Consider the following 21944-nt stretch of genomic DNA (forward strand, 5'->3'; position numbering starts at 1 on the left):
CTTGAAATATGTTAAGAGTTCTCATCAAAAAGTTATTGTATACACCGTCTATATTGGTCCATTTCTGTTGCTTATAACAAACTACACAGAACTGGGTAATTTATAAATAAAACAAAATCTATTGCTCACATCTTCTGAGGCTGGGAAGTCTGAAGTCCAGGGAACACATCTGATGAGGGTCTTGGTAGTGGTGACAGTGACAGCAGAGTATCACATTGCAAAAATGGTGGAGCCTCTCATGCGCTCTGCTTTTAAAGTCCTCAGAACCACGCCCCTGGGCACCATTTTTAATCAGTTTACTTGGGCATGGTCTTACAATCTAATCATCTCTTCAAGGCTCCACCTTTTAATTACCATCATAGGATTTCCCATCCTCCCAACAGTCACGGGGAGGTCAAGTTTCTAATACATAAAACTTGGGGGACACATTCAAGCTTCAATGAATTTGGGGGACATTCAATTCATTATAATGTGTAAATCACATATGACCAAGTAAATTCCCTGACTCACTGGAGAATAGGTGAATGGTAGACAATACCCTATTTGAATCATGGTAAACTTAAAAGATGTCTAACCTGGCAAATTGTCAGAACATCAGGGAAGATTTTGTTTCAATATAATTAAATTATTTTTTGTATTTTTGGAAACAAAGAATTTAAAAGTAACGTGAAAACAGTAAAATAAACAAGTAAACAAAGAAGTTCTTATTAGTTTCCATGGCGTTCCTTATATCTTCCCTCACTGTCTCTTCATAACTTTACTCAGAAGGTACTATCTAAAAAAAAAAAAAAGTCACTATCTTAGTAAACCCTTCCTTGGCCACTCAATTTAACATTTCTTCCCCACCCTATAGACTTCCTTATCTCTTTTCTCTGCTCTTCTTTTTTTTTTTTTTCTTCCTTAACACCTAATTATCATATTATATATTTTACTCAACTTCTTTATTGTCTGTCATCTATGCTACTATGCAAACTTAATGAAGTCAGGATTCTTGCCACCATGTATGTCAGTGCCTGGCATACAATAGGCACTAATAAATATTTGCTGAATGAATGAATGAGTGGCATTTGATCTTCATTGCAGTTAGGGATGCAAGCTCTACATCTAGTAATTACATTCCCTTTTCAAGAGTTTAAATCAAATAAAATGCACACTTTACATTAGTATGTTCTTTACCTTTCTATACCTCAGACAGAATACAAGATCTTGTCAAACACCTCTGTGGAGTATACCAATATTTATAAAGCAAATATATTGTATAAGGTCTAGTTTCTTGTAATTTCAGGTTTAGCTTAACTTCTTAAAAGTGCATATAAAATGTTAACCTTGCAAAAGACAGGAAACTTTCCCCAGGCTAGTCTCTGTTGTAAGATAAAGAATTGGAGCACAGCAAGGTTGCTGGCTCAAAGGACAGACAGCTTACTGATTGATATGTAAAGATACTGGGAAATTTCAGTAAGGAGAGAGAATGTTTGCTAAGATCAAGCTTTTGTTGGCAGATGACTTAACTTCTTGCAAATTGCATTATGGAATGTCACCTTGCTTGTTTTACTGAATGATACCAGCTTCTATTGTTAAACTTGTTAAACTATACTTAGCAAAAACCCCACCTATGTTCTCATCCTGTAACTTCCTGGTCTGAAGAATAAATGTGGGAAGAGGACCCCAATTTGGGGTCAATTTCCCAAATGGAAGGAATGCCTCTCTCTTGAGGGTTCTGGGAGATTAACCTCTTCGGGGCTTCTCACTGCTCAAAAGAGATGGGCTTCAAGTAATCCTTTGCAATTCTGTCACCCAGAGGAAGAAGGGTAACAAATCTGTGGGAGGCAAAGCAACACACCACCACAAAACCTTGGTGAGAAATCATATATCCTGTCCTGTACAAGAGGGGCACATTCTCCTCTGTAATTTGTGCCAGCACTACCAGGTGACTTTTTTTTTTCCTACTTAAGTCCCCTCTAATGGTATAGCTGGGTGTTGGCTGCTTTAACTCCAACCTCTTCTCTCAAAAACTCAGTGTCAGCAGCATAAATAATGACCAAATCTGAGGTGACAACTGGTGCCCTCTGGACTTAACCAACAACAGAGGATTATATGGTGGTTTTTTGTTTGCTTGCTTGCTTGCTTACTTGGCTTGTATAAGGTTAGCCTTCACAGTTAGCCTAAACAGTATGTTAGCCTGCATGGTATTTTTTCTTTAAAAAATAATAATAATAATAATAATTACTAACATTTAAAATTGTGAAATTTTAAAAGTCTGGATTTCTTGCTTTTCTTGAAAACTAAAAGATCTGGCACAAATGGTTAAATCTTTTCATGACAAAAATAAGTGAATCTGAGAAGTGTTCTACCTGATTAGCTTTCTCCAGTTTGTCATATTTTCTGCTACTCCCAAGTGAGTCCAAACACTGAATCTTAGGCTAAGTTTCTACTTACCATCATGTTGGAGCTGTTTGGTTTTATTACCTCTGACACACTTTACTCATTCATAACCTGCCTGACTCTGTTACGTATTTCAATTTGTAAATCTGTTCATATATGAATGAATGCTCTATGGATGGAGTTAACATAAGAATTATTTATCTATTGCTGTATAGCAAATTACCCCAAAATTTAGCATCTTAAAACCATGAACACTATTGTCTCACATGGTTTCTGTGCGTCAGGAATCTGGGAGCAGCTATGTAGGTGGTTCTGGTTTACAGTCTCTCTTGAGGTTGCTTTAAAGCTGTTGATTTGTGCTGTAGTCATCTGAAATCTTGACTGGGGCTAGAGGTTCTGCTTTCAAGATGCTTCACTTACATGGCTGTTGGCTGGAAATCTGGTTCCCCGCTGTGTGCACTTGTCCATTGGGTTGCTTGGGTGTCCTCATAACTTGTCAGCTAGCTTTGCCCAAAGTGAGTGATCCAAGAGTGAGGGCAAGACAGAAGTCTCATGCCTTTTATGACCTTGGCTCCAAAGTCACACATCATCACTTTTGCCTTCTTTTATTCATTGAAAACGAGTCACTGGGTCCAGCCCACACTCAATGGAAGGAAAGTAAAGCTCTACTTCTTGAAAGAAGAAATATCAACAGGTTTGTGAAACCTACAGTCTTGGTCTTGGGATCTTGGACTTGGCTGAATCATCAAATGATTGCTTTATTTTAATCTGGACATTGCCAAGATACCTTCTGCTTCATGTAATTTTAAAGTTTCAAAGCTCTTCTCAATTAATTTTGTGTACACTATTCTAAGTAAAAATGGGAACCCCAAGTGGTTACAATTTATAGTCCTTGAGGTTAAAAAATTTGTGAAAAGTGTCCAAAGAGATTTTTTAACTCAGTTTTAGAAAAACCATTCTTGAATTCTAGGGAAACAAAAACTTTCAATTACTTATTAGCCATTGCCTATGTAATCTATCTGGGGAACTGGCATTCACTTATACATATTAGCCACTTCATAACACAATTATTTCCTTGTTGTCTAGATGTGCAATTTCAGTATCACTGTAGGCAAACTTCTTTTTAAACATTTGTGACTGCTATCATCAGTAATCCCCTGGATAGTAGTGGGGTTCCACTGTTTTATTTTTTATTGCCTTTTTAAATATGACTATAATATTCAGCTTCAGCAAGAAGCAGGTCATCACCCTTTTTTCCATTCTCAAAGAGAAAGAGTATAAGTTCTGAAAGAAGGAGGGGAAGCCTGAGCATAAGGGTAAGTTCAGAGTCAAGCCAGGAAACTTTGTAAAGGAGAATTCCTCCCCTACTTCTCTTTGATGATGTCCCCTAAATATTAAACTCCTGAACTGCTAGACGAACCTTGATATATTTAGTTATTGCATTGCCAGTAGAGACATTAATAGGTTTTGTTATATTTATTTTTTATTTTTCAGGGTTAATTAAATTATGGTGGCAGGGAGGAATATACATGCATAGTCATTCACTTGTTAAAAGAATTTTAATTTATGCAAGATCAGGTTCCCAGGCAGAGCTCATGTCATATCAGATTCACAGCTTTAACTCAATAGAGACCTTAAGATTTCACTCAAACTTTTCTTCTTCCATTTTATCAGTGAACAAAAGTGACTTTATTTTTGCTAAAATGTGGTACCTGCTCCATTTTTTGAGACTTTTAATCATAGGATTGAGTTCTGTTCATGTTATGACAGATTTTTAACACATTTTCTCTAATGTATTAGGTTCCTTAGTTATATTGTTTGCTAATGTAGGTTGATTTTATAAAGTACTTTGAAATTCAGTTTTTGAAAACATAATGTGGGTGGTGACTTAGGGATTGTTGCAGTTTACTCAACCACTTCCAGAATTTAAACTCTGCTTATGTTTCTTCAGATGATTTAATGTATGTACAAATACACATAAAACAAAATTTTCTTGTTAATTTGGCAAGACTGAGTAATATAAAATAATATTTCTTTAATTACCATTAGGCCCTATAGAACAAGTGTGAATAAATTCCTACTCTAAAATAACCTACTTGTCAGGTACAACCCTTTATATATATATAAAAAACTTCTAGACACGCACGATGAGAAGAATGTCAACATAATGCTACACAAACAGCATAGGAATTGCCCAAAGGCTAAAAAGAAAATTGGAGAATTTTAAAAACAAGTTTTTTTTTTTCCTTACAAGTTTAAATTCCTTATCTGGAGAAAAACTATTTTTAAAAAACACTAATTCTAAGAAATAATTTAGAAAAAAATGTATTAGCAAAAGTGATGGCAGGAGGAGAGAGCAATTTAGGAAAAATTTGCAGCAAAATAAAGCTGCTAAAACATCTAATGCAGTATTATGTCAGATTTCTGGAAATACCAATTAGGTAAAATTAGAGAGTGCTCTAAGGATCAAACTAAGTGGCATCAGATTCCAATTCTGACATTTGTGTAGAGCTCTACTTTCTAAAAAGTGCATTCATATATACATCTCCAAGTGATTCTCACAACCTTGTGATATAGCAGATATATCTCATACCTGCATTTCGCAACTACAAAACTTGAAATAGAGATCATCTTAGGACTCGATGATTGGTTAAAACAATCTCCTTTTCTCTTTCTCTCCCCCCCCACAAAAGAGAGGGAAACTCATTGTGTCTTATTTATTAATTTGTAATATTTGAACCTTATTTTCTTTCATTCTGGTATTTTTGATCTAATTGGAAATCAAAGATAACAAAACACCTTTTTTTCCTCTTATCATATACAAAAATCAACTCAAAATGGATTAAAGACTTAAATGTAAGACCTGAAACTATGAACCTACTAGAAGAAAACATAGGGGAAATGTTTCAGGACATTGGTCTGGGCAAAGACTTTATGAAGAAGACCTCAGAAATACAGGCAACAAAAGCAAAAATAGACAAATGGGATTATATCAAACTTTAAAACTTCTGCAGAGGAAAAAAAAAAGCAATCAACAGAGTGAAGAGAAAACCTACAGAATGGGAGAAAATATTTGCAAGCTATGCATTTGAAAAGGGATGAATAGCCAGAATATGCAAGAAACTCAACAAAAAACCAAATAATTCGATCAAAAAATGGATTGATCCATGAGCTAAATAGGTATTTCTCTAAAGAAAACATACAAATGACCAACAGGTATATGAAAAAATGTTCAACATCACTAATCATCAAGGAAATGCAAATCAAAACCTCAATGAGATATTACCTCACTCCAGTTAGAATGGTTATTATCAAAAAAGACAAAATATAAATGCTGACAAGGATGCAGAAAAAAGGGAATTCATATACTGTTCATGGGAATGTAAATTAGCAAAGCCATTATGAAAAATATTTGACCCCAAAAATTAAAATTAAAACTAGAATATGACTCAACAATCCCACTTTACACATCCAAAGGAAGGGAAATCCATATAGCAAAGAGATATTTGTACTCTTATGTTTATTGCAACACAATAGCCAAGATATGGAATCAACCTAAATGTTCATCAACAGATGAATGGATAAAGAAAATGTGCTGTGTATATATATATATATAATGAAATACTATTCAGCCATAAAAAAGAATGAAATCCTGTCACTCAGGGCAACATGGATGAGCTTGAAGGACATTAGGTTAAGTGAAACAAGCCAGGAACAGAAAGAGCAATACCACATGTTCTCACTTTAATATGTGGAAGCTAATAAAGTTGATCACATAGAAGTAGAGTAGAATGGTGGTTTACCAGAGGTTAGGATCACTTGAGCTGCCTGCCTCAGCAGAGTCCACACTCTGCATCTCTTAGTCAGCTCTGTCTTTGCCTCATCAGAGAAAGAATTAACTAGCTATTTTCCTTTACAAAGATGTATTTTTAAAAATGTCCTCTGATAGACGTACTTTGCTCATTGGTTCGATGTGCGATGTGTAATGTCCAAGTATAATAAAACTATTTTCATCAACAAAACAACACTTTTTGTCTAAAGAATAAATTTTCAAATCTTTCTCAATTAAAAATGGTTTACTTATAAACTTACACATTTATTAACATTCATTACAAAAAAAAAGAAAAAAAAGAAAAAAACCCTCACATTAAATCTGGGAAATGGTGAAAAGTCTGAAAGATTGTAGAATATAGAATTAAAAGACCTAATTTATTATCTGTACAAATAAACCTCTAAAAATATATTTAAATTGACTTTCCATAAATAGTATTACTTTTGAAAAGTTATCCTGACTATATCACAATATTCAGAATTGCAAATATTAAATCATTTTTCTGATTTCCTGTACTGAGATTCTATGGAGAATATCTAATCCTCACACTGCTGACCTACCATCAACTTCAGCTTAGAGCAAGCCACTCACTAAGCCATTTACTAAGTAAAAGTGCAGCCATCTTCACCAAAGAACATTTCTTTACGGTATCCACTCATACATACTTTTTAAAATTTAAACTATCTTTTTAAATTAAGGCTTAAACTTCAAAAAATAGCTGCTAATCTAAATACAGTAGAGGTTGATTATTTGTTCTATGGAAAGTCACACCTCCTTCTTAGCTTCCTAATTGTTTTACTTGCCTAGAAACTTTCTTTTCCAGAAGACGGAAGAAAAGGAATGAAAATAAGAATCAAATTAATAAAATCTCTATTATTCCTAAATATGGAAAATAATTGTTTGGGGGGGTGGAATAATTTCAGTCATTGATCAAACGGACCCTGTTGCCTTGCCTCTTAAATTTTCTATGTGGATCAAGCTGTCATTTAGGAGAGATAAACCAGGTTTGACTTTATTGTGACAGATACACAAGGCCCTTATACTTTAGAGCACTGCGGTAATAGAACCCAGAAAATATCATAAAATAATGCAAGTCAGAGTAAGCCAAGAATCAATAAATTAAAGTTAGGATTGCTAACAGCACTATGTCTCTGATCTAGATAATCTTACAAGTCTGTTTGCTAAAGTTAAAAGAAAAAATAAATAAATAAACCTCACAGAGATGTGCAATTTGAATGTGCTCCTGGTGTTAATGGAGCAGTAACTTTCCTAAGCTTTTAACTGGTCATAATTAATCAACCCCCAATCAATATGAAGCATCCTAGCTATAGAATCACTGCACTTACCCATGATGGTTAGGGCTGTAGCTTTTGTTAATTCTTCTTTCATTGACTCTATTACTTCAAAATTACTGCCATCCAGGTTGCATCTATTTATGGTTCCATTTCCCGAACTGATCCAATAAAGCTTGTTTTCCACATAGTCTATCGATAGACCTGTAATTAAATTATACAACTTAAACATAATGGTAGCCACTTAAATTGTAATATTTACCTAGCACCATTGAATTTGAGGGGGAGAAATAAGTTGGAAACTCATATTTTTGTCTTTAAAAATAAGATCTGACTAATAGGGAAATACACATAAAGTGTTTTAACTGACTGAAAAACATGCTTTTACAGGCACTTAACAGTTGTCTGTGTTGATTATTTGATTACCAAAATAACCAAGTGTCATTGAGAGGAGTGACTGTTCCATTTTAAAGATAAGGACAACAGTGCCTAGCGGAGTAAAGAAATTTGTGTTTACAGCTAGTAGGTGGATGCTTCAGATATTTTAAGAAAATCTCTATTTACAAATCGAGTGCCGGCCTCTTCATTATACCACTTTGCCTCAGGAAGTTTTAATTTATAATGACTGATTTGGGATACTAATTTCTGTGATAAAATTTACAATTCCTCCTTCATTTTTCAGTAAAATTTACTTTAGGCAGTTATAGATTTCAATTGGTGACTTCATGTCTTTTCAAGTAAATCCAAAGATAGAAGATTTTCAACAATTAGTAATTTCACCAAAGCACGGAAACAAATGGGGCTCATTTGGAGGCTGGCATGGAGAGATCAACCATTCAGTAAATAAGTGAATGAAGACAATGGCCTAAGACCCTAATCTCTACCTGGCACAGTGTGTCGCTGGAGGTTAGGTTAAGCTTTATTGTATTTTATGGACAATTTTATATATTGGACAATTTTTAAAGTTCTCAGGACATGCTTTTTGGATTCTAAGGGTTCCCAGTACACACCTACTTAATTACTGGCATGTTCAGCAAGATTGGGTCCACGTTATAATAATAACTCCAAGGCTCTACATTGGCTTTCTGTGACCCATAACTATTCATGGAAAAGCAGATGTGGACATGTACTCAGGCATAAATGCAACAAACTGTTCCTAGGATCTCCCTGAGAAAATGAAGTGAAAAAACATACATACAATCTCTTTCCTTAAAAAAAAAAAGGAAAAAAAAATTAAGATGAAAGAAAAGAAGGAAGAGTGGAAGGAAGGAAGAAGGAAAGAGTGGGCAGATGATTTGACAGAATCACATGAAGTCAAGTGCATTGAGAGGGAGTCAAACATAATCTAACTAATCCTCAACTACACAGAGTTCCAGGACAGAGTGGCACTGCCTCCAGTTTTAAACAAGGAGAAATAATTCAACAAGTCTGTGTAATATATCAGCTATTTCCAGACTTATTGGTATGTTTCATTAATCAAAGTTTGGAAAGTTCAACAGAAAAATCACAATGCATATAGTTACACATTGCAGAAATGCAGTTTTCAGATTTGATGACAGGAGTAGGTGATTGACTTTAATTACTATGGGAAAACAATTAAATATAAACATATTTTATGGTGTATTATTTTCAGGGTGAAAGTCATTCACCATTGAATTTTTGTTTGTTTTTTTGTTTGTTTGGTGGCTGGCCAGCATGGAGGTCCAAACCCTAGGCCTTGGTGCTATAACACTGCACTCTAACCAACTGAGCTAACGGGCCAGCCCCCATTCAATTTTGTATGAGAGGAAGTTTGGTTAATTCTGCAGCCACCTAAGCCACTTCCATGGGTCTTTTCTAATATAAAGTCCAGCTTAGATCACTTAATTTTGAAGTGCCATATTGTACCTTCTTCTCAGTTGTCTGTCTAAAGCATATAATTCCATTTTTAATCAGCAATGAAGAATATCTTTGCTGCAGATTTATGGCATAAAATATAACTCCAAAATTTCTGTTGCCAAATTTATGAGTTGAATTACCAAATACATTTATGGAGAATTCTGTTCAAAATATGTAGTTTATCCATCCCTCTAGGTATTCTATATTTTTTCTCTCAATCAAGCCCAACTATCAGAGAGCTATCTGTATTTTTAGGATGCTGTGATTTTGATATTCTTCCTGAATTGAGCTCTGGCATTATGTCCTTGGTTTGAACGAAAGATGCTATGAAAAGCAGCCTTGGGAAACCCACTGTTTTCCTTCCTAGCATATAGTGTCTGACAGTAGTACATCACACAGTGACCTCTTTATCCAGGGACCCATGGGAGAAATTTCTTTCAGGGCTCAGTGCCAAAAAAAGCTATATGTGAAAAATATAAAATTTTAATAGATCATATTTCTCTCCTTGCTTTGGCTGCAAAGAAACTGAAGAGCCAGATTTGTGACCCATCTCTAGCAGTTGTAAAGAAATTGCATTTATACTACTAACTTTACCCCTGATTTCGACAGATTAATCTATTATTTTCTTCACCTGGATTTTTAAAATCAATATTCTTATCTGGCCTTTCTTAAGGAATGGATTTATTTAAGTTTCCTCAATTCCTTTTTTAGAAGGGGGGTACATTTATTTATACTGAATGTGCCTACCTCCAAATTAACCCACAATGTCAGAATGCAGAATGTCATATACCTAACACCCTGCAGCTTCTCTACTCTAACTTATGTTGCATAAAGCAGTTATTAAACAGAGAAGGGAAGTTACAGAGTTTGAGTCAGAGTTCACCAGAGTCTATATTACTCAACATCTTTGCTTCTAGACTGTGAGTGCCTAGAGGAAAGGGGCTGTGTCATAGCTTGTTATCTTCAGTACCTAGCCTGATGCCTAGAACAGAGAAGAAAATTATAAGCATTGAATGGATAAATAAATTAGCTAGTTAATTTTACTATGAAAATTACGATTTGTCTTTGAGGCCTAGAGAGTTGAGTTATTCTCACAACAGAATTTTTTAATGTATTACTTATACCCAGATACCATAACAAATACAGGGAGAAAGGGCAATGATTCAATATGTCTACTTAGTATGGCTTAGATTTTTATATCAATTTTAAGATTGAATATTTTCAGATGAATAGTTTTAATGTTTACACGAAAAATATATTTAATGGTTCTACATTAACATGTGATACATGTCACCTAGCCCCTACATATGTCTTCCCTTCTGTTAAATATATTAGTTTAACTCTTGAATGTTCTTGAGAACATTGATTCCCAGGTTTATAAATTAAAACTGTAATCCTTTATAAATCCTTTATATATTTAAGAAACCAGTGGCATATGCTTTATATTCATAGATATGTTTAGAAGTACAGGACTGTGAAGCTTATTAATACAAATGTTTTTACATCATAAAATGCTTTTATTTTGTTATCCTACACTTTCAGCCTAACAACACTGAAGAATTAATTGGCATACATTTATTAGGATAATTTCTGCATCAGATCTCTGTTGTACTAATATTCAAAAGACAAATCACTAAACACTAATGTTAATGCAACTAATAAGTGTTTAACGCAATTGAAATTACTCACTGATGTTAGAATCCTAAATCAATAGCCACGAGAAATCAGGTCAAATGTGAGTATATTTATTGCACTGTCTTGGAACCTATGCAAAGAAATATAATTATATCTTCACTAAAGGGTCCTCAGAGTGGGTGACTGAGATTTAAAAATCTTCAAAAGGACTGTACAATCTGTCCAAAGAGTGTACCACTAGTAATACAGTCTCATTTCTGCAAGACATATTAATTAATTTTTAAAATCGTTCAGATCTGGTTATCAAAAAAGAAAACATAAGTCCAAAAACATAATAAGTAGATGGAAGAAAAAGTCATCATTTAAACTGAAAAATCTTTATGAAAACAAAAATCTACCTGTTTGCCTATCTTTTGTGTTACTGCAAAAATACAGTTAATCCATATGCTTAGATTCTAGCACTCATTATTTTAAGACAAAGATTTCCCTTAATATATCATTTTATGTGAACATTTTTATTTAAACAGACCAGCTTTTTTACCAAAATTATGCAATTGCTCTCATAGTAGAAATAATTAACACGTTGATGTAAGAAATAACTATATAATTTTTTTAATATATAATCCATATATTCCATATTACTAAAAATAGTTAACTCCATTAAATTTTAGGTGTTGTTACAATTAAGACTGGAAAGATCATTTTATATGTCTCATTTATTTCTTTTTATATGACAAAATTAAATCAATATACTACACAATATGGAATTAAAATAAAAATAAAAGGTACAAACAAGATTTTTTTTTAATTAAGACATTTTTAGAGATAGTAATTTTCTAATATTCTCCCATCACTTTCCAAATTTTACTTCAAAATTCACATCTCTGCCTGTGAATTATAATTATCTGGAAAACTATTCAAAATACTGATCCTGAGTCCCACTCCCCAAAATTCTAATTTAATTGGTTTGGGCTTGTCCCAGGAATCAATATTCTTTAAAAATCTCCCAGGTTATTTTAGAATATGAAATTTAAGAAATCCCTTTGAAATACTGCATGTTTTTACAAACTTTCAAGTTTAAATTTTAATAAGTTCAAATAGGTCTTCTAAATTTGGCTGGAAGGAGTGTCATAATGGTGAGCTCTTTGGAGACATGGAAACACTAAAGATGGAGATGGGAAACAAGACATACTGTGGATTTTAAAATGTAGATGATCAACTTCAAATCATCTGTATAGGCATAATAAATAACACTGAAATATTCTAAATGTTCTCTTATTTAGTGTTATCTTCATTCAACAGAGAGTGAGTGACTCCTGCTTCTAGGACTGTGAGAGTAGGAGAAACTGGCCACTGGAAATACACGTACAGAAAAATGGAGACATACCAAAAGGTTGTATGCCATGCTATACCTGTAGAAAAATCATAATATTCTGGATACTACAAATGGAGATCTTTTCAGAATTCACCGGAAGTGACTTCATTATTCCTGGAGCAGAACTGTTTCAGAATTATTAAACCTTTAGCTCTGATACAGGACAGTTATACCACGGGGAATTAGCATAGGGCTAACTGCCTATTCACTACGAAGCTTTCTCAAGAAGCTCTTTATCTCTCCTGAGAATACTTAGATTTTGTAAGTTAAAGAATAAATGTGCTGAGGATAACCAAGCATTCTCTCTGCTCCATCCCTGGCTTCTCTCCGAAGTGATTGCAAATATAAAGTGCCGCCCTTCAGATACCTTGTCTACGTGTCTCTGGCAGCCTTGTCCTGGCTATGCCCTCATGTCACCACTGTGAGGCGTTAATAATAAGTACCTCATGTGATAGGAGAAAGCAGTCAGTAAATGTTAGCTATTTATTATTAGTGTAGATTTTTGTATATCCTCTTCAAGCTAAAACCTTATTTTAAAAAGTGCAAACACCTCTCTGGTAATCCCTATTATTTATCCCTATTAATTATCAGATGATAATTTTTAGATAATTTAATTATTTAAAATAATGAGATTGTGTACTTCATTTGTAATTACTCACAGAATTATCTCTGTTATAAAACAAGCACATCAAAATTAGAAATTTTTGCTCTCTGAAAGGTAATGAAAGACATGCTTCACTCTTGGAGAAAATGTTCGCAATACATGCATGCAACAAAAACCAAGTCTCAACATAAGAATTCTCAAAGCTCAACATTTAAAAATATCCAATTAGAAAATGGGCAAAAGGTGTAAACAGACATTTCATAGAAGAAAATATAGAGATGGTAAATAAACACAAAAAATAAGTTTTTTCATAGGAAAAATGCAAATTAAAATAACAGTGAGATATCACTACATACTTATCAGAATGGCTGAAATAAAAAATAGTGAGAACATTACATGCTGACAGGGATGCAGAGAAGAACCGGATCACCGATGCATTATTGGTGGGAATGTACGTGATACAGGCACTCTGAAAAGAATTGTGACTTCTTATAAAACTATGTGTTCTATTACCATAGGACCCAGCAATTGAACTCCTTGGAAATGCCCAGATAAATGAAATCTTACGGTCAAATAAACTGTGGTACATTCATACTATAGCATATTACTCAGCAATAAAAAACAAAAACAAAAACAAACCAAACAAAACCCCAAAACTATTGATACATGAAACAATTTCAAAGAGTATCCAGGGAAATAAGCAGGAAAAAGCTAATATCAAAAGGTTGCATACCGCATGATTCCACTTATAGAACATTTTAATATGACAAAATTTTAGAAATGTTAGACGTGGGAGGAAAGGGAGAGGGGTGATAAGCAGAAGGGAATGAATGTGGTTACAAAAGGGTGAAATGGAGGATCACGGTGCTGATGGAATTATTCAGAGTCTTGACTCTGGTGGTGGATATAGGAACAAAAAAATTAGTATAGACCTAAATATAAAAACATACAAAAATCAGTATAAGTAAAACATGAAATCTGAATAAGATTGTTGGATTGTATTAAGTCAATAACTCGGTTGTGATGTTGTACTATTTTACATAATGTTCCAATTGGGGAAAATTGGATAAAGTATACATTGGATCTCTCTGTGTTATGTTTTTATAACTCATATGACTCTAAAATTATCTCAATAAATATTTCAATTTAGAAAAAGCACATTATTTACAACTAGTTGAGTATACTGCCCTTACCTTAACCTGATTTAAATTCTTCCTGGAAATCACCCTTCTCATGTCACCGTGCTTTAAGAAGTCATTAATGACAAATTGAGTCACAGGGCTAAATTAATCAACTGATTCCTTGTTGCTCATCAAACTAAGATTTCAGCATCTCCTCCATCTTCCCTCACATAAATCATTCTACCTGGGACAGTTTATCCTATATTCCCAGACCTTGATGATTGGCAAAAATTATGTGCCTTGTGAAAACAACACAGGCAAAAATGGAGAAAAGACCAGAATCAATAAGTTATTTCTTGAGAAGAGTTTTATTCTAAAAGCCTTTTACAACCTATAGTTTTATAATTTGCCAAAATTATATTTTATAGCTTGTGAAGTAAAATAAAACAACATATTTTTAAAAGCACTGAATTTTGTCATTCAAATATTTTTAAATTGTAGTTCCTGACGATATAATGCTAAGCATTCCCTTATGTTAGATTTGTTTCCCTATCCATACAGAAAAATTCAGAGTTTTGTACACATATCATACTCTTTCATGCCTTTTGTGCCTGGTTTTTCCTTTCTGCGAAGAATAAGGAGAGCCTTCTGTCACTTCTTTAAAAACAAAAGCATATTTTTCCTTCAAGATCCTGTTGCAATTTCAAAATGTCATCAATTTGGCTTCAATTCTTTCCCCTGCTTTTCTTCCCCACAAAGAATTAATTGTTTCCTCTATTTTCAGTATCTACTTACATTTTCTTTATGATGTCTGGAATGTAGTACTAGTGAATATTAACTGTTTCTGTTTTGTTTAACTTTACTAAAGATCTCATTCAAATGGTCTGTAATTGCATGTGACTTCTTTCACTGGATCATACCCTCCTGAGGATGAGCCCAGGTCTTATTTACAGGGTCTGGCATCTCAGATACACTCCATAACCTTTTTTTTTTTAAAAATAACACTTTTTCTCACCTAAGAACATTTGGAATGATGAGTAAATGAATAATCAGATGAAAGCGTAATAAATTTAAATTTTGTGTATGTGTATGCATATGTAATTATAATATAAGTTTGTCAATTCCTCTGGCCTTTTTTGTAATCTATTCTTAACATTTCTTTTGGAGTGCAAACTCTTATATATTGATTGTGCTTCATACATAATAAAAGCAACTATGTTTAATGAGTATACACAAATAACAGAACTGCATTATATATAGCAAGAAATCACATCTGAAAAAAAAAATTTAAATCTTACTTTTAAAAAGTTAGGTCCCTTAAATTCTTTTGATGTAGTAAAAAGTGCTTATGAATGTTATTCATAAATATATTTCAAAATCTACTTCATACAGCATAAGGTTTAGAATAATTAAATAGCAGAAAATGTTTTCAAGAAGTGTACTTGAACATTGAGTAAACAAATGACTTTTGAATGGGATCACATTGAAAATAAATGGAAAACATCAAGAAAATAAAATATATAGTACACAAGATTCTTAAAAATAAGCCATGAAAGGTAATGCTGATTGACAAGCCAAGTTGCTTTATCCAAGGCTTAAGGGATAAAATTCATAATATGAAGACATTTTACACATGGAAATTACTTTAAGTAGTAAATTAAAATCCTCTGATATGTAAACTGCTCTAAGCACTTAATGTATCCAAGAATGAGCAATAAATCTTAATTGAGAATATTTAGTTCAATGATGGATAACTGGAATATTGATTTGTGTTTAAAAGAAACGAAGTTATTCAGTCCAAACTGCCTGAAGGCTGCAATTACTCAGTTTTTAGTGATACACACTCCTAAAATGCTAAGTTGGATGTTTTGATAAGATTATGATGCATTTCTATTTTAAGTAGGTCCCACATGGATTTAAGAACAAACAAGCAAGGGAAATCAGTGAGTTATAGTATAAAAACAATTCCACAAACTAGAATGTTTAATGTATCAGTGGCATTGCCATTTAAAACTAGCATTTAAAGATCCAGAAATAATTAATTGTGAGGCACAATTGGCACAGAGGTGAAATTGGTTCCTGCATACTCCTGGCTACTTAGAAAACCTGACTGCTGAGTCCTAATTGGGTCTGCATTTCTCAAGAGTACCCAGGCTCTGGATTTTTCTCTTTACCACATTCCATGCTTGAAAGAATACCAGTTTTATTCCCTGATTTTTTTCTGAGGTCAGATAATTACTGTATGAAATCACCCTCTCTTGGCACAGCATAATAGTTAAGATTTAATATGGCTTTGGAAGCAAATAAACTTGGATTTGGATCTCAGCTCTACCATTCATTGCAGGCAACTAACTTCTTTCAACAAGTCTCTGTTTTTGAATCTATGAAGAAGGATAAAAAATCCTTCCAGGAATGATTTCTGTGAGATGATTAATACAAAGCATTTTGCAAGTGTATGATACATTGTAAGTACTTAAAAAGTAGTCACTATAATTATAATACTTTTGTTGCCAAAGTGATCATGGTTCTATTGTATCGGAAAATTCAGGCTAAGTGAACACACACACACAAAGATGTGACTTCATGATGAGAATACAGGTACCATTAAGGGTGATAGATAATGATTGTTATGAGCTGATCCTTTCCCATCCCCGCCAGGCAGAATATTGTGTGTTCTCCTCACATTCTGGGAAAAAGTAATTTGTAATTTGACAACAATATACCTGAGAAGAAAATCAACTGAGCAATGACTCTTCCTTTCCTAAGCACCTAATTTTCTTCATGAAAATTGTTTAAAGAATGTAGTAGGCAAGCAGTTTAAGCCAGAGTTCACCCAGATAGACTCATCATAAAATAATTACAATAAGCACTTACAATGAGTAAATAAAATTATAATGAGTAAATAATGCTGTGATAAATGTCCCTACGTATATAACTATTTCATGGGCACTGTGCTCATGTATACCAGCAAAAACAGGTTTGTATTTATTTTTTTCACACATTCATATATCCATTCACAATACAGTAAAATTCTCTTCTAGAAATCATCTCAGGGGAATAGTTTTGAAAGAATCTTGTAAAGTGGGATTACACTGGCATGGATTCTTGAGAGTGTTTCAAAGATTCTCCTAAAAAATTCTTCTATGTTAAGTGTTTCCTTGTGGGACTTAACCTTGATTCTACGTTAAATAGCAGTTTCAACTTATATATAAAGCCAAAAAAAAAATTTATGTTTAATTATCTAAACCATAGCTTTAATTTGTCCATAAAGACAAAAAACAAAACAAAACAAAACAAAATTTAAAAAAGCAAAAAATAAAAGAATTTTTAAAAATAGAAAACACAATAATCTGAAATACTTTATATATTTTGTCTAAATAAATAAACAATATGTTAAATTAAATATATTTTAAGAAAATGGTTCAGGCACACACTGTGAAAATACTATAACTTAAAAAAAAAAGTTACTATGTGACATACTTTTAATCAATTTAGATCAGTGTGAAGCCTGTTGGAATAAATGGAAAAAAAATGCAATTAATAAGGTCAGAATGAATAAGGAGTTACTGTAAAAGAAATTTTTATTTTATCTTTATTTTCTGTGTTAAGAGGATTCATCAATGAGTAGATAACTTGACCAAATCTACTTTTACCTGCCCTTTCTTTTTATGAGATATCTCTGATTGAGGTGCTAATGAGAGCCAAATGGCCACAGGGTTAGAAAGGGGAGGGAGAAGAAACAGCAAGAGGAACAAGAGGAAAAGCCAATTTAGAAAACAAATATTTCCAACTTTTCCTCCCTAGCTAGCTATGCATTTATTTATAAGCAACCCAGCTAACATAATTTTTGCACACAATACTTTGAGAAAATAATAGTATAAATATAAATCTGAGAGTACTTTCATTTGTTTCCTACTCATCAGATATGCTGAATGGAATGCAACATGAATCCATGCCCATATCACCAAGTATGCACCTCCACTGAAAATATTCTTTCTATATATCATACATTCACAAATTAATCTTACTCAACTAAGATACATAAATAAATCTTAGGTTTATTCAATCTTATAAGAGCCTCTTGCTATAGGATAGGAAACAGTATTTACTTTATTCCACAAATATTTATTGAACATCTACTTATGTGCCAACCATTGAGCTATGAGTGAGCAAATAATGGTAAATAAAACATATAATCCCTTACTCTGCAGAGTTTCCTTTCTAGTTGATGAGGCAATAGTTAATCAAATATTCAACAAGCAAATGGAAAATTAAAATAATGACAAGAGTTAAAAGGTGAAATACATAGTGCTAAAAGTGTCTTGAGAGATTTTAGCCTAGTCAGAAAGATCAGGAAAGGTTTTTTTGGAGGTAATCTTATGTGGCTTATTAGGCAGGGATGAGTGAACTAAACTAAAAGGAGATGGGAGCCATTGTGGATGAAAGAATGAGTAGTGAAAATATAATGTTAGGTCAAGCAGTCTGACAGTTAAGAGAAAATATCAAAGAAAGGAGATATGGCTTGAGTGGAAAGTTTTGGTCACTTCCTTTCAGATTGTAAACTCCACGAGGAAAAGGTCCATATCTTTCTTTTTTACCTTGTTGTCTCCCAGTAAGTAGGACATCATGGGAACACAATTTTTTTTTCCTTTTTCTTCAAGATTCCCACATACATAAAAACCAACATGTGGACCCTCCCCACATTCCCTACTCTTTTTCTCATTAGGTGGTAAACACTGTAAAGCAAGTGTTATACAGAGTCTTCTTTGGGTTGTTTACAGTGCTTTGCATAACACCTTAACATAGCAGATACTTAATACATGGCTTTGGATTTAAGAAAGAAGAGTTGATCAGGGAGTTGTTTGTTTTCCTTTTTTTTTTTTTTTTAAATACCAATATGTGGATATTTCTATGACTATTAATTATAAAACATTCTCAGACATTGGTTCTTTTTCTCCTTGTAGGCTATGTTGGGGCTCAGAGGCCACTGCCCCCAAATATGATGCCTTGACATGCCTCAAGTTTTCTCAGACCCCCTCCCCTCCTGTCTCTCAATCCTCTGGCTCTCTACAACACAGAGAATAAAGCTGTTCCCCTATCCGCCTAAATTCCAGGCCCATCAAAAAAGAAAACAGTATCTCTGGTCATTCCCTGGGTTTTCTTTAACTTAACTCATATCACAAGAAGAAAGACTAAAGTCTATCAACTAAAGTCTATCACCTGGAAAGACTTTTGTCACAGATTATTGTCTTCTATTTCAGTCCCATTCAATCTTTTAAAGAGAATCATTTACCTGTCATTGTCTTTCCTGCAGACCCACAGACTTTGTCCCAGGTGAATGTAGGCATATGTTCTCCAGGCCCACTGAGTTCCCCTCAAAGTTATTTTCTCATATACCCACTTCTCTCTTTCCCCTAGGAAGATGAGCAGATGAGCATCTGTACCTCACTGGGGTATTGGTAAATCATTCTCCTGTGATTTCCCTGTGCATTGCCCCTTCCCAGCACATAAAAATAAAATTTGTTATGCCTTTTTACATGAATTGAATCTTGACAGTTGATTGTTTTAGTGATCCTTGAGGGGGGAAGAGTAAGTTTTTCTGTGGCCCCTACAGCTAAAAAAAATACATTATCGTACATTCTATAACAATCTATATCAAAGTTACTACATGCTAAGTTCAGCATAATGAAGTTATTTACCTGCCCTCCACTCAGAAAGCATGGCTACTAAATGCCAGCTGACTTTTTGGTCACTCACCATCTCTATTTAATAAAGCTCTTTTTTAGATTTGAAGTAAACATTTATGGAAATCTACATTTGGACTGACATATACACAATTGCTACACTTGGAAGCATGTATGTAGGCAGGTAAAACAGAAAAGTTTCAAAACTTGTGATGATTAGTTTTACGTGTCAACATGGCTAGGCTATGATCCCCATTTATTCAATCAAACACTGATCTCGGTGTTGCTAAGGAGGTATTTTGTAGATGTGATTGCCATCTTCAATCAATTCACCTTTAGTAAAGGAAATTATTCTAAAAAATATGGATGGGTCTGTTCCAATCACGTAAAAGGCCTTATGAACAGAACTGAGGTTTCCCTGAAGAAGAAATTCTGCCCATGGTCTACAGCTTCAGCTCCTGTCTGAGAGTTTCCAGCGTACCCTTCCTGATATCATGACCAAGGATTTCAGGTTTGCCTAGGCTCTCCTAGGACGAATCCTTGCAGCAAATCATATAGATGCATATATGCATATGAGGGGGCTTGAGAAAGTTCATGGAAAGATTTTTATCTTTTAATTCCATTTTTACACAAATTTTTTGAGTACCTCATATATAAGTGTGTATACACACACATAATTGGCTTTGTTTCTCTGATGGAATACTGACTGTTGTGGATCAGTTTACTAGGGTCGGCCAATAAAAGAACACATTAGTTGAAAATTTCCTTACAAAGAATGTTTTTAATGCATTTTAAAATGCACTGAAAACAAAAAGATTCATTTAAAAAAGGCTTAATATTACAGATGAGAATCAAAGCCAAAAGCACAGTTTCTTATCTATATTAACATGGCTTTCCTATTCCACTATCTTCAACGACATAGTTTTACTATTCCAAGAAGTTCTGCCCAGGAAGAAAAAAGTTAATATTATAATTATTAAAGATAATATTATTGTTCATTTCAAGGACTTTCTGAGTGATCTATGAACTTTTCAGCAAAAAAGCATTAATGACACTTTATACCTCAAGACTCTTTGAACTACCTGCCCTCAAAATCTTTTTTTTTTTTTTTTTGACCAGTAAGGGGATCACAACCCTTTGCATGGTGTGGTCAGCACCACGCTCAGCCAGTGAGTGCACCGGCCATGCCTATATAGGATCTGAACCCCGGGCCTCAGCACTACCAGCGCCGCACTCTCCCGAGTGAGCCACGGGGACAGCCCTCAAAATCTTACTGTACATTCACCAATCCAAAATGATGATATAATGATCCTTACTCAATCCTAAACAACTCTCCAAATGAAAGATCTGCCTTAAACGTACTTCAAAATCTTAATTACTATTTCAGCTTTGCCCTTTCCCCACTGAGACAATACTAAGAGTTGGCTGAATTACTGTTCTCCCTTACCACTGTAAGCAAAAGTCAGCTTTGCCTAAACAACAGGTTATATTGGTGATATTTTGAGGAGCCGGCATTCAACACAGAGGAGAGAATATTATAAACATTCATATACTCACTATCCAGAATTGAACACTATTAACATTTATTATATTTAATTTGAATCTTTTTATTAAATATGAAAAATTAAAATTTTATTAACATTTTCTAATATAAAGTCCCCCTTGACAGAGATCAAAGTTCCCTTTCAAATGATATTATTGCCCCTTCTAAAGACAATTGCCATTATACAATTGGAGAATATATTTCTAGTTTACTTTTTTCCATGGTTTTATAAATATGTATATCCATGAGCAATACATATTAATATTTTGTGTTTTATTCTGAAACTATACAAATGGTATCATACTGTAAGAATGTAAGTATCATTCTGCTAATTACTTTTCTCCATGCTTTTTAAATGTAAGCGAAGAAAACCAAAATACACCACCCCCAAATATACTTTTTTGGCATATTTTGAGATGGCTATTCAGAGGAACTTCAGATACAGGAATAGATCTGAAAAACTGTCCTTTGTGGGGGACATTTGCATCTGTAGAGAAAATCTACATTACTGAAGTAAACAGCAGATGCAGAGGCTTTCTCTGAGGCCCCCTTATCTGTCTTATCCAGCTCTAGAAAAAACTTAACTCACAGGAAAAGG

The 21944-nt window shown here is 33.7% G+C and overlaps 1 protein-coding gene across 1 annotated transcript in view; it reads right to left on the minus strand.

Annotated features, from left to right (window-relative positions):
* Positions 1-21944, minus strand: part of LRP1B (LDL receptor related protein 1B) — a 1457254-nt gene that overhangs the window by 536886 nt on the left and 898424 nt on the right. The window contains exon 32 of the mRNA XM_063085362.1: positions 7561-7710. Within this exon, the coding sequence (XP_062941432.1) occupies positions 7561-7710 (150 nt within the window). The remainder of the gene's footprint in view (positions 1-7560; positions 7711-21944) is intronic.

Source organism: Cynocephalus volans, chromosome 1 (assembly GCF_027409185.1).
Source record: "Cynocephalus volans isolate mCynVol1 chromosome 1, mCynVol1.pri, whole genome shotgun sequence".
Classification (NCBI taxonomy): Eukaryota; Metazoa; Chordata; class Mammalia; order Dermoptera; family Cynocephalidae; genus Cynocephalus; species Cynocephalus volans.